Here is an 18,976-nt window from a genome sequence, read left to right on the forward strand (position 1 = left end):
CTATTCTTTTCTTTTTAATTTTTTTTCTTTTATTGTATAGCTTATCTCTATCTTTCTTATCTCTATCTTTTTTTACTACAATTAATTTTCTTACTCGTCTTATATATGTCTCCCCGCCATTTTCGCGATTTAAACCTCTTCCGCTCATCTTCTTTAATATCTATTTTATCTTTCTATATTTTATATATACTTAATTTCTTCCACACTTTCTTCATTTCTACATCCTTCTATCAATATGATTTATTTACAGTTACCTTAGCACCTTGCCTTCTTAATTTATTACTAATTTAAAACATTAAAAATACACGCAGTGTTCCTACTCACTATGCGTGAGTTTGGGGAGACGTACTATTAGCGCTATTTGTATTATTCTGTCTTTATCATTCATTAGATGTAAAACAAGGATAGAATGGTACAAATAGCACTAATATAGCATCTCTCCAATCGCTCAAAGTTGCTTTGACTTTAAATGATACTTTAAACTCTATTTTTTCCCGTATCTCGGCTTTAAAGAGAGAAAGTGAGAGTATTTAAGCCTCGCTTAAAGTCAAAGTATAATAACATTGGTGCAATCGGGCCTTAAACACACAACACTTTCATTCATGCTATTTAACCAACAGGAAATGGAAAGTTACTTTTTAAAAGTAACAAGTTATAGTTACTCGTTACCGAGTAAGAAAAGTAGCAAGTTACCGTTACTATAGTTACCGATTTTTAAAAGTAACTTGTTACAGTTATCGTTACTTGAGAAAGTAACTTTTCGTTACGTTTCCGTTATTTTTTTTTTAAATCGACGACCGCCAATCACAACGAACGGGCCTAGGGGCTTCTCTACATGCACGGAGAAAATTTTATATTTATAAAATTACTATAATGTGGTAGTAGTTGCGGTCTTCATGTAAATTAAGAGTTTAAATGCTATAGTTATTTTTTTAAAAACAATAATATAACGTAATTTTTACACTTTTTCATAGTAAAAATTTTTTATTACAAAATCAAATATACCTAGCAAATTTTGTTTGCGTACCATAATAAAAATTAACTGTTTTCATGTTAGAATATGGCTTAACAAAATAATTACTTTATTTATGTGATAAAAATTAGTATTACCATAGTAAAAGTTAAGTCGGAATCATGTTGTGAAAGTCCATCGAAAATACAAGACATAGTAAAGTGTAATTTAAAATTGTATTAAAACATATAAAATTTTCTCCGTGTATGACAATACATTCCGCACTATATATTATTATACATTTAACAATACACAAAAAATTTCTGTTATATTACGTAATATTACTAAAATTTGGATAATTATAGAAAATATTCAAAATATCCTGCTATTTAAATAATTATCAATATAAAATAAGATATATTTACACAATAAAATTTACATAATTTTTGTGGACTTACATAATTTCTGTAAAATTGCATGATTTTTTTATATATACAGGACTAATCATGTAATCTATTTTACATCTATTATATGTGTAAAGAAATTTTTTTACAGTGTAAGTGACTTGTATCGTATCGTGTCCAACCATGTGCAAAGTAATGATAAAAGTAGAGGAAAGTCGCCGATACCGACATACCACTTTGTTTTTAGACAATATTTCTTAAACAAAAGGTAAAACTTTCGAAACGTAATTACAAACTAAAAAGTGTCTTCTATCAGATAGTATAAGCAGTTTTTATAATACTATTTGCAATTTTTCAATAATTAATTTTTTCATAAGATAAGTAAAAATGAGCGTCTGACAAAATGGACTCCAAAACTGACACAGTAGGCAGTAATGTTACGTATTCATATTCTTTTTATTTTACAAGCATTATCTGTATAAAATACCTACAAGTGAATGTACATAAGATTTTCCATAATCTTTTCACTTCGTTATAAAATATTTTTATTGAATTATATGCATATTTATTTTATGCAAGATACAAATATGTAATGCGATAGTTTTTCTAGAGTTGTTCTATATATGCACGATTGTTTTCAGCTCCAATAGACTTATTTGACATTATAAAGCAACACTATAAAGATTAAGTTAACTCATGATCTGTTTTACGGACAGGTATGGCGATTTACGCTGCATTCCAATTTTAAATTAAAAATCGTATTATGAAAAGATTAAGAGAAAAATAATATAAATAAAACTTATTTCAGAGAAACTACAAATATTTAAAATAACGTAATATTATCAATAATATAGTCATTATTATTTAAACCACGCAATTTGCAAAAGAAAATCGTAAGAATTTTATTTTCGCATTCGTAGAATTCGTTTTTAGCTAATTTAATATAGAAACAAGCCACAAACATATGAATTATAAGTTTGTACTTCTTTAATTAGCTAAACAGATCATGATTTTATTAGTATTAATAAAGTGCGATAGTTAGTTTCTGAGAAATAAGGGGGTGTCACTTTAGAAGACCTATGTCAGTATTGGCGACTTTCCTCTAACTGTAAAATTCGTTACCGTTATCAAAAAAATATAACTTCGTTACTATTACGGTTACCAAAGAAAAAAAGTAATGCAGTTACCAGTAAAGTTACCAAAAAAGTAACTTGTAACTGTAACTTCATTACAAGTAACGGGTTACATTCATTCCCTGGTTATTATTGAGTGTTAGATCCCATATAGCACAAAAGATTGACGCAATATTGCTGCAATGTTGCAATATTGCAGATTGCAATGTAGCATTGCAAAAATATTACAGAAATATAAATTAACAATTTGCAAAAGGTCAGTAATATGCCTGTAATATTCCACAAACATTGCAAAACTGTAATTCTTTCATTGTCACGGTAATAATAATATAAAAATATAAGTTTTTACAATATTTATGTAGTACAGTCTTTTAGTTTAACAGCCGTTTTTATGATGTAATAATTAATATAATCCATTTTATATTTAAATAAAAAATTTATTGATCTATTATTTGACGACTATTTCATTAACTAAGTTTTATATTTATTTTAAATATGAAATCAAAAGATTGTATAATATCGACTTTGAATACAATCAATGCATCATTATCGGATAAGACGATAAGCAATTAAGCTGCTGAAAAGGATTTATTGAAATATTAATTATGTGATCGATGATAATATGAACGCAGGAATAAACCAGCGCCCAAATTTTATTGATTTACCCATCACATTTTAATCGATTTAATTTCAATTGACCCAGAGTGGCTTCGAATTAAAAAGAACCACTGCGATTAACTTAATCCATGATTAATTGACCAAGTAACTGTATTATTATGAAAAAAGAATGAAAGAAAAAGGGCTACGAACCTAAGAGTTAATCGTTATAAATAGAAATTTTAAAAAATCACAGTATAAATATGTCATTTAATCAGAATATAAAATATGTATTATTATGTTAATGGGATAATATTTGTAGTTAGTTCGGGGCACACACATACACGCTTTATCCTTACGAATAAATTTATCCTTCAGAATTAATACTACATTTATTAGAATATTTTATGGTTTTATCACAAAAAATTGCTTTTTGAAAGCACATATTACTATAAAATTAAAATTAGTAAGATATAGTGTACAGAAAATAGTTTTCATTTTAGAGTCTTCGTAAAAAATTTATCCAAATACATAATTACATTGCAATATTGCTGGAACGTTTCGTTGCAATATAACAAAAAGCGGACATCTTAACATTGTTGGAATCTTGCAGCAATGATTCAGTAATGTTTCGCAATCACCATGCAATATTGCAATGTTTCAGTAAAATTATTCTGCAATGTTTCTACAATCTTTCTGTGCTGTATGGGATATAAAAATTTACAAAACTGTTTATATTCTTAAACCCATTATTTCTCTTGAGATTCTGCATATACTATTGCAGATAGAATTTGCTCAATGAGTAATTTTTATTTGAGGTATCTTGAGAACATTTTTTGAGAATATACGTATTATAGTTTGAGGTGAATATTAATTTTACTCGTCATTTTTTTGCATAATAAATTTTCCAGTGAAGTATTACATAGTGGAGCGCGTGTAAACAGAGTATCCAAGAGCCAAGTATTATCGGAATTGCATAAAATGGTATTGTTGGCATGTCCGCCATTGAGAGAATCTTGCTTGGTGAACGAAAGTGACAGTAAATTTCCGAGCACTTCAGATTCGGTCGGCCAAGATAGACCGCCTGCATTATCCCTTCAAATGCATATCTGCAATAAAATGTAAATTTTTTTAATTAAAAAAATTAAGTAAACTATATAGATGTACAGTTCGCGCAATTAATGCCTTCCAACCCTGTTTTGTTATTGCGTGTTACTTTTTCGGTTATTTTTGCGTTCATGGGCGAAATACGCGAGTTTCTCCAATTTCTATAGGCTTATTTAGTCCATTCGATTACGGCCGTAAATGTGAAAACGATCGATGAAAATAAACGCGATGCCTCAATGAACGTAGTGTCATAGATTTGGAAGGCATTAATTGCGCGAAATGTACAACAAAAGCATGTTTTTGTAAAGACAACTTTCGATAAATAGCTGTCCTAAATAAAAAGAAAAATTATTAAGACGAAAAACATTATATCTAATTAATAATAAAATTAAATGCTACAAGTTTTTAATTAATAATCGCAGCATTATTTGAAGACACTATGGTAGTGCCTCGGCGCTAAGCTACGCGCAGCGACACTGCCGTGGCTACTTTAAGCCCATTCCACATAAGATCCAGAACGCAGGTAGCAGATCGCAAGTGAAACGTATTTCAGATTGTAATAGGTCGCAGACCGCAATACGTAGGAAGCGAAAATTGAAGTTCACCCAACTTTCTGCGTTCTGCGTTCTGCGTCCTACAATTATATCGTAATTAAAATACGAGTTAAAGGCCATTCTCCATAAGACACAGAACGCGGGTTGCAGGTCGCAAAACTAGAAACTAACCTAACGTATTTTAGTTATGATATGATTGTAGGACGCAGAACGCAGGACGCAGAAAGTTGGGTCAACTTCAACTTTCGCGTCCTGCGTCCTGCGTCCTACAATCATATCATAACTAAAATACGTTAGGTTAGTTTCTAGTTTTGCGACCTGCAACCCGCGTTCTGCGTCTTATGGAGAATGGCCTTTAGGTTAGTTTTTAGTTTTGCGACTTGCGACCCGTGTTCTGCGTCTTATATAAAATGAGCTTTACGCGAACCGGAGAGTTGCGTCGAGGTTATCGGAAAATCAATAAGAGCTGAACCGATCAACTTCTAAGTGTGCTCAATCGATTGCAACCGCTCGAAATATATAATAAAAGTAAAATTATACCTGAAATAGCTTATAACACTTAAAGGCTGCAGGTACGGCGACATTTCTCCTATTTTCGTAAAAAATCCAGCGAAGAGCAGTAATGGCATATGAATTGACGATATTAAAAACATACCTAACTGAAAGAAATTACGTTTAGTCATCTATGTTTTCATACTAACTGTAAGAAAGAATCGAATTGAAATTTGAATGGCGTAAGCTGATCAAGAAATTGGAAAATTTACCATTCTAAATGACTCTTATAAATAATCAGGGAATGGAAGTAACTCGTTACTTGTAACGAAGTTACAGTTATAAGTTACTTTTTGGTAACTTTACTAGTAACTGCGTTACATTTTTTCTTTGGTATTTGTAACAGTAACAAAGTTACATTTTTTTGGTAACGGTAACAAATTTTACAGTTACTTTTATCGTTACTTTGCATATGATTGGATACGATACATGATTAGTCCTGCAAATATAAAAAATCATGCAACTTTACAGAAATTATGTAATTCCATAAAAATTATGTAAATTTATTTTTAGTGTGTAAATATATCTTATTTTACATTGAAAATTATGTAAATAGCAGGATATTTTGAATATTTTCTGTAATTATCCAAATTTTAGTAATATTACGTAATATAACAAAAATTTTTCGCGTATTGTTATTAAATGTATAATAATATATAGTGCGAAATGCATTGTCATATTATCGTTCTTGTAGCTACACATATACATTGTAATTGTACTTCCACAATCTGCTTAGTTACAAACCAAGAAAGTATTTTTATTTGCATATTGTAAATTTACAAACGTGTGGATGTTTACAACTATTACAGTGGATCTCAAAATTATCCAGTATAATAGTTGTAATTTTACGCAATTTTTTACAGTGCATAGCGCTTAAGATTAGAGAAGCCCCTAGGCCCGTCCGCTGTGATTGGCGGTCGTCGATTTAAAAAAAAGTAACGAAAGGTTACTTTCTCAAGTAACGGTAACTGTAATGAGTTTTAAAAATCGGTAACTAGTAACGGTAATTTGTTACTTTTCCTACTCGGTAACGAGTAACTGTAACTTGTTACTTTTAAAAAGTGACTTTCCATTCCCTGTATATAATATGATTATAGTCGTCTTTCCTATATAATATATTGTAATATATTAAACTATTATAGCTTTTTTCTTGTAGTTTTTTTAATATTAATGAAAATAGTGTAATACAAATAAGGGAAAGAGACATATTTAATCAAAGAAGATTTTAGTGTTTGTATAATAATATTTTAGTGTAAATTTCACAATTTCTAGTTCAAGCAAACTGCGCGTCGATTATTTGTTGGTCTTGAAACACAGTCGTAAACCGAAGTAAGAATGCGTATATCACAAGTTAAATTAAATTTACATAAAAATAATATTAGGCATCAAAACCCGCGTTGATATGGCTTTCTTCACTTATTTATTGAACATTATTTCTCGGCCAATTTCTACTTAAAATAATAAAAGATACGCCGTTGAAATACCTCACAACCAAATGCTGTGCCTGCAATTATCCCGATCGTTTGTCCAAGCATCATAGTCAACAGACAAATGCTCCACGTCTTTAGAATTCTATCATATTCCATTGGTTGTCCTGTCATATAGTATGATATAAATACGAAGGCTGATGTACAAAGTATCTACAAAATAGACGATTTTTTATTTTTATTTAAAAACGACAATCATATTTAATTTAACCTGATATAGTTAGTAACAAAGTTATAATGCTGCACTGAACATACTTGCATCACGAGATCCGTTATTATTTTTACGCTATAATAGGCTCTCAAAGAATACCAATTATTTAAATGTTCTTTTAAAAATACTTCCGCTTCTATGGGAACTACAATCAAATGCATTTTTATCACGACACAATTTATGAAATTCATAAATCGCATTTATTATAATCTTAAACGCGGTAATATTGTTAAACGTCGAGAATATTGTCAGAGATTTTTCAATTTTTTAAAGTTATCTAAAAATTATAGTAATATATAATTTACAATATAATTTATTTATTTGACAATAAAATCACATAATTAATATATTTATAAATTTAATACGTTTATAAATAAAAAAAGAAGAAACTATATCACTTACACGTTTGTATTGTCCGTTCGGCATTCATAAAGAATAAAAATAACACAAAGAAAAACAAGCAAGCGATGTTACTGTTCACTTTTTCCGCATCGTCACCAAAATTATAGAAAACTATCCCTAATAGCAGCGCGACACCAATGTGTGTCATAAATCTTACTTTTGTCAAGACCTGAAAAATTAATTAAAAAACAACAGCGTTTTAATTTTTCTATCAAATTAAAAGATTATTTTTTAAATATTATTTTTTAAAGTTTCTACTCACTGTATCTCGCTTTATGCAGATTAGAGCTCGTAAAAATAAAATTTTTTGTTGTTGCCATGTCGACTTTTCTTGTATTACGTTGTTTATTAGTGTACTTGTGTCATTTGTTTCACATTTTTGCTTGGGATTAATTGATGAATTAAATTCTATAAAAATGTCAATCAGTTATTATAAAAATTATTAAGAGTTATTTTAACAGTTATTGAAAAAGGACCCCTCACAAATCTTATGGAAATTGAATTTCGGTCGAATTGCCTGAAAATTTGATATGTTGTAGATCTTGTCGTCCTAATAAACAATCTCCACGGGCACGACCTTCTGTAATGAATCGTTTGACCTCTACATTGAGAAAAAAATGCTGTTGATTCAATTAAAGTCTATATTACGGGCTGCCATTAACATAAATATGTACAGAAAATAGTTTTCATTTTAGTCTCCGTAAAAAATTTATCCAAATACATTACATTGTAATATTGCTGGAACGTTTTGTTACAATATTACAAAAAGCGGACATTTTAACATTGTTGGAATCTTGCAACAATGATTTAGCAACGTTTCGCAACCATCATGCAATATTGCAATGTTACAGTGAAATTATTCTGCAATGTTACAGTGAAATCATTTCTGCAATCTTTCTGCGCTGTAAGGGCATTTTTTTCTCAGTGTACGAGGCATTATTTTTCAAAACGGGCTAATACTACAATATTTTATTTTCAATAAGTATGGTGCATTTCTACATTATTGTTTGCTCTTTCGGTGTATATTTTTAAGTAAAAAAATTTTAAGGATAATATTGATTAAATTGTTTCTCACAAAAAAGCTATAAGAATATAGAAGTTGATAATTTTATTTTTAAGATCTAAGTCAACGCTGTGTTGCTTCACGTCTAGGGCGTGAAATTTTTGGCACGATTAAGAACCGCTGCGCGCTTTGTTTATATTGAGTAGACTAAAGAGTAAAGAGAAACAGGAGGGAATGTATCAATAGTGGGGGTAGCTAAATCCGCGGACGGATGTACGTCTTGGCAGCCATCTTAAGCGTCCACTTTTTTTGACGTTTATACGACAATTTTAACAGGAAAAAGATCTTGAGCAACAAAACAGTTCATTATTAATAAATATTGTAAAGAGCATTATGGCGCATTGCTGGGCGTGTAGTATAACAACTTCAGCTCAAAATTATGGGATAACCTTTCATCGGTTAGTATTATCAGTAATAATGAAAATTTTAGATTTTGGAAGTTATACTTCGTCGTATGTATATTAATGTATACTCAAAGAGTAAAGAGAAACAGGAAGGAATGTATTAATAGTGGGAGTAGCTAAATCCGCGGATAGATATACGTCATGGCAGCCATCTTAAGGGTCCACTTTTTATACTAGTAGGGTAGACCGGGGAGTAAAGGTCCCCGGGGAAAAAGGTCCACCCCTTGTATCTCGGTAATAAGGCATTCACTAGAAAATTCCGCCACACAGTTCGTCAACTAAGAGTGAGAATCTTATGTCACACAGTTCGTTACTGCCTAATAACCGTCAGGAAACTTGCACGGATGTGCCCAAGTGTTTGAGAGCCAAAAGTAAGATATTAGCACCGTAGTTATTTTGGTTTGAAGGGATCATTTTTGCACCTAGATAGATTAAATAAGTGTATTTATTAATCTTATTCTATTGTTTTAACAGTGTGATTATTAGAATTGTTATTTCTATTATAGTTTTTTAATAACAATGCCGCAAAGTTTACGTGACTTGTTGGGGTAAAAAGTGCCATGGTTGTTGGGGTAAAAGTGCCATGGTTGCTCTGTATTCGTTAATGTTGATTCTATAACAAGTCGATAATTCTAAGTCGATAATCTTATCAGTGAAGTTGACCAATAGCCAACAGTACGAAACGTTACCGATTACTTTCGATTATCGACTCATCGTATAGAATTAGCATTAGTGGTGTTCGTTACGCAGAGAGACAGATAAATTATTCAGAATGCAATTTTCATCTCCGATTTCGATGAAATTAGACTTATTCGACGCGTCTATATTACTGTAATAATGATGACGAATGATTTTATCGCTTAATTATCTTTTTATAACAAATATTTTTTCAAATTCGTTATAATCATCCATTACTGATTTAATTTTTTATTAAGGTCAAAATGACTTAACAAATTAAATGTTAGAGGAAAGACTATTCTTATTTGTTTTCAAGCACGATATAGTGCTAGTTTTGTTTCTTCTTTTCAAAGTTTGTCTTAGGTTAAGAAAACATTAATAATTTAATTTTCTGTTAAAACTGAAATATTTCTATTATAATTTTGTTACCAAAACCCTCTTAATAATAAAAACCCACCTTATAATAAAAAACTCTCTAGTATATACCTATTTTTATCTCTGAAAATAGTTCAAACGTAATATATTAGTATTGATACTTTTTACCCCATTATGTGGAACTTCTTGCCCCACATATTGGGTAAGAAGTGCCGAATGACTTCCTCTGTAAAATTTACGATATCTTTGTAATGAAGGGTACATATGCATACTTTCTTGCATGTATTTTATAGTCAAAGAACTCTAGTTTCGAAAAATATCAACACGATCTGTGTGAGTTAAATATTCTTTATTTTATAGCAAAAAATGTCAAAAGTGGCCCTTTTGACATTTTTTGCTATACCTAAGTCAAAACTCCTTTTTGCTATAGGTCAAAACTCTACCCTATATATAACCACTTCCGTCCGCTTGCTTAGAACCAAATGTTCTCTCCCGTTTCTCTTTACTCTTTGGAGTAGACCGTGCGCCAGTCAAAATATTCCTCTTACAATTAGCATTTTCTCTAAGCAAAAAATCTTACATGAATCAGGCGCGTGTATCTATAACACATATTCATATATCGAAATAAGGATACATAAACTATGATTAAAAAGAGATTCCTCTACAGAAAATTCTATTATAATTCGAATATTTTATTTTAAAATAAAAGGATATACAAGATACTAGCGGCACACTTATTTGTTAGAAGATGTTTGTCATTTGCGTGCTACCATATGCGTGCATGACAGTTATACATGCAAAACATTCTTCTAGCAATAAGAGAATTTTAAATGTAGCACTTTGTAATTATACGAAATTCCTTTACTTTGTAGAGTATCTTCCTGAGGTCGTATATAAATCCTCTGATATTAACACGGAATCGCTAAAAGACAGAATATTTTATTTTGGGTGAAATTGTCATTTCTATAACTATCGCTATTTCCCTCGCATTATGTTTAAAATTTCGGGGCCCCTTAGCACTGAGGGCCCTGATGCAGTGCATGCTGTGTACCCCCCCCCCCCCCCCCCCCCCTACTGTTATGAAAACAACTAATTTAAAGAATAGCTCTGAAAGGAATTACATAATAGGTCGCAGGAGTTCAAGAACGATCTCGGGACACGCACAAAGATTAGCTGCATACAAGCCGGATGTAGAACATCCGGCTTGTATGCAGCTAATTGATATATAATTGATATATGAATATGTATTATAGATACGCGCCTGATTCATGTAAGATTTTTTGCTTAGAGAAAATGCTAATTGTAAGAGGAATTCCCCGCTTATCGGCAGAATATTCTTTTAGGCTATCAGAAACTATATATTTCGATGTATCCGATTTCTAACAGGTTGAAATCGTGTTAGCTATCGCTATTCCCTCGCATTATGTCTTTGGCTTTACATAAATTATCTATGATTTCTATTTAAATTAATCTCTATCCAATTTAATTTGCACATGCGGATGATATATTCATTTATATTTCATTTACACTTCAAAGAAGTAATAGTTTAAATTTAATTAAATCTTTATATCTCAAATTTAATGTAAAATTATATATCGATGATGCTATTATTTATTTAACCAAGCGGCTTTTATGTATTTTTTTATGATAATGATACACAACTATAAGTAACTCGTGGGTTGCATTCAGCCCGCGAAACTTTCTACTTCAACTCGCAATGTCCGAATCTAATCGATGGAAAAAATGAAAAACAAACTGAGTTATTAAGGGAATCCTAAAACCGTTTGTATTACCGACTAAATCATATAATTTTTATATAATAAGTACTTTTTTCTTTTTCGTAGATTCGAAAATCCATTTCCAGAATTAAAGTATATGCATTAATACGTGTTTGTGAGGTGGAGTTTATGCCGAGAACGATCAAAAATTTTGAAATTAATATATTTTTTACCATTTCTTAGGTCTTAGAGTAACATGGCGTAACTCAGGCTGTCAAGTCGTGACAACATTTGTTTGATATGAAAGTTTTGCAACTTGTACTTACAAAATAGTAATCCACAAACACGTAGTTTGCACGAACAAATAACGTCGAGTTCTTGAAATTAGACTTAGACGTTTTATCGCGACGAATTTTTTATATGAAGATTGATACGAACGTGCGATTGTGTGTATCATAGGTTGCGTGAAATATTGGTAGTATATAAAGACATGTCGATGCGTTGGAAAAACAGCGACCTTTGGTGACTTCGTCGAAGTTTGGGCTTCACTTTAGGATCTTCTTAACATATAGCATCGAATTATGTTAATATATAACGTAGAATTATATATATATATATTTATATATATACACAATATTATTCTATATAACATACATATATATAATAATATAATACAATAAATAAATATAATTTTAATTATTCTGTTTTCTTATATTTTCTAAATAATTCAAAGCTTTTTTAATACGAACTTTATGAAAAGCTAAGGCCCTACATTTATCTTTGCAGTAAGGCACCAAAAATTCTTTGCACGGCCCTGTTGCGTAACTACTTTTACAAACCATTTTTAGAGCTACTTTTCACAATAGTTGTTTTCATAACTACTCATACTATTAGTTCTTATCAGTTAAATATTTCTTGTAAGAAAATTATATTTTTTTAATAATTAAAATTCGTTTTTTTATTGAATCTTGTAAACAAAGCTCACAATAATCAAACACCCCAATTTGTGAGAGGCAAAAGGATTCACAATAATCAAAAGCAACCCGATTTATGAGAAACAATCAGGTGAATATTATCCTTATAACTTTTTACTTAAAAATATATATAGAAAGTGTAAATAATGACGTAGAAATGCACCGTACACGTTGAAAATAAGAAATTGTAATATAATATTAATCTATTTAAAAAAGTGACGCCTCGTGGAGTTCAAACGGTTCATTACAGGTCGTACCTGTGGAGACTTTTTATCAGGACGACAAGATCTATAACATATCAAATTTTCAAGCAATTTGATCGAAATTCAATTTCCATAAGGTTTGTGCGGGATCCTTTCTCACAATTTTGTATCTATAAATTATCTTGTTTGTATTTTTTATTGAATAACATTAATGTTATGTCATACAAAGACAGTACTGTATGTCTAGCTGATTCAATATTTCTAAGAATTTTAATTTCTGTAAAGAATGTTATTCAATACATAAAATCGCTTTTATTTAATTATCATGAAGAGAGCATGATAAAAATATTAATAAATTAGTATAAATTACTAAAGTGATTATTAATAAATTATTATGGATTGAAAAAATAATCGAGACATTTACTATTTTTATTATATTTACTACGTAATTTGAAGTTTTCACATTCATCACGACAAATTTTGTATAAATTCTCCAAGTCACCACCTCTTTGCTCGGTTATTACCTCGAGCACTGCAATTAGAGAAAAACACAATTAATATTGATTATTTTTTATTTATAACATGTTTATAAATTATTTTAATTTCTAAAATAATTTTAAAAATAATTTAATAATTAAAAAATTTTGGCAACTATTTTAAAATGTACTTATCATGATCTAAATACGACTGAATAGATTTATAAATAACGCATATATATTATGGCATACATATATAAATTTTTATAAATTTTGTCTTAAGAGTACGTCTTCTTCAAGGATTTACATAAGTTAAAAAAATATTATTAAAATAATAATATTGTTACAGATAAATATAGATATTCATATTTCTTATTTTGATTCTTATTCAAATATTAAATATTAAATAAAAAAAATAATAGTCTGCTATTTTTCAAAATTTACAAAAGATATTTTAAAAATAAATTTATAAAATTTATCCTACAAGAATAATAAAAGAAGAAACCAATTTTAAACATATAAAAAATATATGAGAAAAATGCGTATAGCTCTACTGGTATTCTATGTCAATACTCTTTTCCAAATTCTCCTGTCTTTTCCTTTAAATGTAATCAAGACGGATCGACAGAGTCAACATTACCAAATTCGGCTATGTTATAGAAGCTGGGACACGTGAACCCGGCAATGTTGTACGTCTTTAAAATCTCACTCTTTGGACCGCAGTACATACTTCTGCCTTGACTCAGTACCATAATGTCATCGAAGAGCGAAATTATTTGACTACTGGGTTGATGTATTGCACAAATCACAGTGGAATTTGCTCTCGACATATCATGCAGCATGTTAACGAGCTATTCAACACAAATTATACATTCCGAATTATACATTACATTAAGAGCATTAAAATTGAACGTTATTACAAAACAGTGCATTATAACATTTTAGCAACATTGCAACATTCCAGTAAACGAGTTGACGAATTATTTGTCGTCATTTTGATATATTAAAATGACTTCAAATAATGTTAGCTGATTTGCTGAAATTGCTACGATATTATATTACTAGAATGTTTTGTACATTTGTGCAAAATTATTAATTTACAAAATATAATAATAAACATCAGTTTATATTAATTAGAAATGTACCGGATCGTAAAATTGCCGGACACTGGATATCCCGGTAAAAAATTTTGCATGCATGAATATGTATAAATATGTATCAATATACATATATAAATATTCATAAACATGTATAATCATATATAAAATATGTCTATACATCTTCATACATTCCTCTTTCTTGTGTAAAATTACTTTTTAGTGTAATAGAAATAATAATAGTAATGTGTAAAAACAAAAAATAATTAAAGGGATAATTTTCGCATTGTTTGTTTTAGAAAAAAAAATTTAGAAAAATACTCATACACAATTATGCATAATTTTATTCAACTTTACTCAGATTTTTGAACCAACTGTCATTCAGATCACATATATTGAATTTAATATCCATAATCAGACGCCCTTAGTTCAATTTCTGCGAGATTACGTTGGTCATTAATAACTGGTCTATCAAAACAAACTTTTTTTTTATTATGGTGAGGAAATGCATAATGCATCTCTGGGCCTCGGGGAAGAATCCACCCGATGGTATGCAGGACTCACATCCGCTAAAATCCTGACCAGGCCATTGCTGAGGGGCTCCCGGGAACGCGTGCAGCATACTTCCGAGAATCAAAATAATACTTAACTAAAGCCGTCGATTCATTATCTTAGATCTTGTGCAAATATGTATGTTTTTGAATGTACTGTAATACTTAATATTTTTTATTCTTGAATTATAGATTTTGTTATACTCCTTTCCAATAAAAGCTATTTTTTATTCATTTTATTATATTTAAATGTCCGCTTATGTCTGCTTATTATATTCAAAACGTTGGCACTCGAGTTAAAGTATGTTTGTCATATGATTTGGAGCGTAGGATAGGATGAGGTCACTACATTTATTCCAAGCGTTTGTCATGTAAGTTTAGAATCAACGAGATATTATTCTTTTTAAGATAATAAGAATTTAATATATAATAAAATTGTATTAGATTAATAGTTAATTTGGCAATTAAAATAAATGAGCTTTTGGATATATAAAGACATAAAACAGAAACAACAGCAAATAAACCATCATTTATCCATTTATATATTTTTTTAACTTATGATGTTCATGTTACTTATATGACAAATACTTTTCTTAAGTATTAAATATTTGTATTAAGAAAGATCCAAATTGTGTGTGTGTGGCGATCGAAACGTCTACAATTTAATGTATATTGAATAAATTAATTACAAATAACCAACTAGCTTTTATAGGTATCTTTATACTTTGATTTTACTTGTATATAATTATATATATAATTATGTATAATTGTGTATGAATATTTTTTTTACATTCTCCTAAACTTGTTTTTTGTCTAAAACGAACAATGTGAAAATTATCTCTTTAATTATTTTTTATGTTTTTACATCACTATTATTATTTCTTTTACACTAAAAAGTATTTTTACAAAAAAAGAGGAATGTATGAACATGTATGGACATATTTCATACATGGTTATATATGTATATGAATATTTATGTATGTTTATACATATTTATACGTATTCGTGCATGAAAAATGTTTTACCGGTCAGATATCCGGAAAGAAATGTGACACCGGATATACAATTTCTCTATTCTGGCTGCGGTCCACTTGCTTTTTCCAAATGCTCTGAACGTTACGCTCCAAACGCTACGCTCCGATTGGTCCATTACTATTTCGAATGCTACAATTGCTACGTGAACGCTCCAGCCAACCCACCTCCCGAGGTGAGGCAGTTGAAGCGAAGTGGGAGCAAAAATGATGACGTATTGATGACGTAATCAGAGTTGCTGGGAGCGTTCTGAAGCATCAAATGGACCAGTCATATCAGTGCTACAAATGCTCTGTAGCGTTTGAAACGCTAAGTGGACCGCAGCCTCTATTTAAAAGAAAAAGGTAAAAAAAGAAAACAATTAGAAAAATAGCGATAATAATTTTTTTAAGAAGTTTTGAGATGTTTCTTATTAAAATTTGGGGAGATTATTAATATTTTTGATTGATTGTGTTGGAAGTCTGAAAATAATCAGCGCGTAGTCATATTTCTGAAATAAATTAATTTATTTAAAAAATACATACATACATTCATATACGGGGTCTTCAAAAAATCTGGAAACGCTAAAATATTTCGGAAACGATCAACTTTAGCGAAAAATATATAAAAGCAAAGTTGAAGAACTTCAAAAAATCTGTCTAACTGATGATAAGAGGTTGATCTTGGGTGGAGTCTGCAAGGTCATATAAAGGTCAAGTTGAATTTTTTAAATGGAACTCCCTATTTTTCATTGCATATTCTTGTAGCATACCTCGAGAGCTTTCCAAAACACTATAATAAAATATTTTTTCATTAAGTACTTTTCGAGTTATAAAACTTGAAAGTTACAGTAACGCCATCATATGATTCTGAACAATATTCAAGAGGTTTTAGCCGTCGATCGGACACCTTGCGTAATGCTAATGCCGGCGTTCCTGTAACTTTCAAGCCTTATAACTCGAAAAGTACTTAATACAAAAATATTTTATTATAGTGTTTTGAAAAGCTTTTGAAATAAACTATAAGACTATGTAATAAAAAGAGGGGGGGGAGGGGGGGTCCTGTTTAAAAAATTAAACTTGACTTCATATGACTTTGCAGACTCCATCCAAGGTCAACCTTTTATCATCAGTTAGGCAGATTTTTTTAAAGTGCTACAACTTTGCTTTTATATATTTTTCACTAGAGTTGATCGTTTTCGAGATATTTTAACGTTTCCAGATTTTTTGAAGACCCTGTATGTAAATACAATATTAATTTAACACCTAACTTTGACCGAAAATGGCGCTTCACTCTTTAAATATTATATTATAATTTACTTTGATGAATTACAAATTAATATAAAAACTGATAAGTTTTTACAAACTCCTTTAATTAAAATAATTAATAAAACCATAAAATGTATATTACAGGCGATAGGAGTCGACGCTGGTTATCGGTTAGCGCCATTTTATCTTAATACTAAATGTATAAACCTTAACTTTGAACGTTTCCACTCATGGTTTGAGTCTTCATCAGCAATCTTTCACCCTAACGTAACAATTGGAGTATTGCATGACGAAATGATATCTCCAACGTTTTTCCTCTCAAATATTGAACCGTTTACTGCTGTGAGGCAAGTCAACATACTCACTAAGTTAGAAAGCTGAGTAGCAATGAGAACTCAAGCTAAAATTATATGAGAGATTAAATTTTTGGATGTATAATTTGAAAATTAATATTCATCTTACCTCACACAGTCGACGCTTCTACACTGAATAATGAATCTTTTCTTCGTAAACATTTTGTAATTTGTTAAAATTTTATAAATTATCGTCAATTTTAAAAATATAACTGCGAGAACAATATGTGTCTTGTCATTACGACAGTCAGTTAAATAATGATTTCTAAACAAGTGACATAGCGGTCAATTTGAAGACAAACAAGTTTATATAATGTATAATGTATTACGAACGGGCCTTAAAGTTTATTGAGAATTTCAATGTACGCGTGATTTAAACCAATGGTATCATGTTGTAAATTCAGCCCATTGGTTTGTCGATTAATATGCATCATCTCAGATATTAACCTTTTCTTATAATAACTTTCTATATCCAAAATTTCTACGTTTTGCCAATCAAAGTCATGATCGTTTTGCAACCTATGTTCTGTAATTACTGAATGAGTGGATGTAGTACTGTGAATATGTTTTTTGTGTTCAGAAAGTCTGGTTTTTAATTTCCTCCCAGTTTGTCCCACATAGGAAGCATCGCAATTACGACAGTTGATCTTGTATACCACATTCCTTTTTAGTTCATTGTTTAAAGAATCTTTATAAACTTTAATAAAGCGATTCAAACCTGTTCAAACTAAAAAATGAAACTCTATGGCAAACACCATTAATTGCATTCTTGAATTTATTCGATATCTCTTCCAAATATGGTATGGAGAACCATTTAACGCGTTCTTTAGTTAAATTGTTATTTGTTTTTTTTTATTAGCTGCACCAAAATTCAATTTATTTATTAACGTTTTTATTCTTTCATTGATAGTATCGAATATAAAATTTAATGGATAGTCGTTTTCTAATAGTATCCTAATAATCAATTCTAGATTCTTTTTGTGAAATTGTGGATGTGAGATATAAAAAATTTTATCTACTAGATTGAAAATTATGCCTTTCTTTTGCGAGATTGGATGCTGAGACAAAAAATTCAAAACTCTTCCCGAAAATGTTGGTTTTTGGTACCAATCAAATATTAATGAGTTATTTTTTAAATTATAGTTGTGTCCAAAAAATTAATAGAATTTCCACCCACTTCTAAGGTGAATTGTAACCTTGGATGGAATGAATTGAATTCTTCAAGGATAGAATCAATTTTAGAATTCGGTAAACAAAGAACGATGTCGTCTACATACCTATAATAGAATGGTATATAATATTGAATATTACTCAGCACCCAATTCTCCAAATCCATCATAACTAGGTTAGCAACAATCGGAGAAAGCGGTGAACCCATAGGCGTTCCAAAAGTCTGCTTGTAAAAC

At 29.9% G+C, this 18,976-nt stretch overlaps 1 protein-coding gene across 1 annotated transcript in view; it reads right to left on the reverse strand.

Moving 5' to 3' along the window:
* Positions 1-3,596: 3,596 nt before the first annotated feature.
* Positions 3,597-18,976, reverse strand: part of LOC108759997 (ATP-binding cassette sub-family G member 4-like) — a 25,257-nt gene continuing 9,877 nt past the window's right edge. The window contains exons 4-11 of the mRNA XM_018505756.1: positions 13,931-14,141; positions 13,257-13,346; positions 7,662-7,807; positions 7,400-7,568; positions 7,042-7,142; positions 6,784-6,939; positions 5,288-5,406; positions 3,597-4,195 (exon numbers count right to left, since the gene is read on the reverse strand). Coding sequence (XP_018361258.1) covers positions 3,970-4,195; positions 5,288-5,406; positions 6,784-6,939; positions 7,042-7,142; positions 7,400-7,568; positions 7,662-7,807; positions 13,257-13,346; positions 13,931-14,141 — 1,218 coding nt within the window. The 3' untranslated portion in view covers positions 3,597-3,969. The remainder of the gene's footprint in view (positions 4,196-5,287; positions 5,407-6,783; positions 6,940-7,041; positions 7,143-7,399; positions 7,569-7,661; positions 7,808-13,256; positions 13,347-13,930; positions 14,142-18,976) is intronic.

This window comes from Trachymyrmex cornetzi, unplaced genomic scaffold (assembly GCF_001594075.2).
Source record: "Trachymyrmex cornetzi isolate Tcor2-1 unplaced genomic scaffold, Tcor1.1 scaffold210, whole genome shotgun sequence".
NCBI classification, from domain to species: domain Eukaryota; kingdom Metazoa; phylum Arthropoda; class Insecta; order Hymenoptera; family Formicidae; genus Trachymyrmex; species Trachymyrmex cornetzi.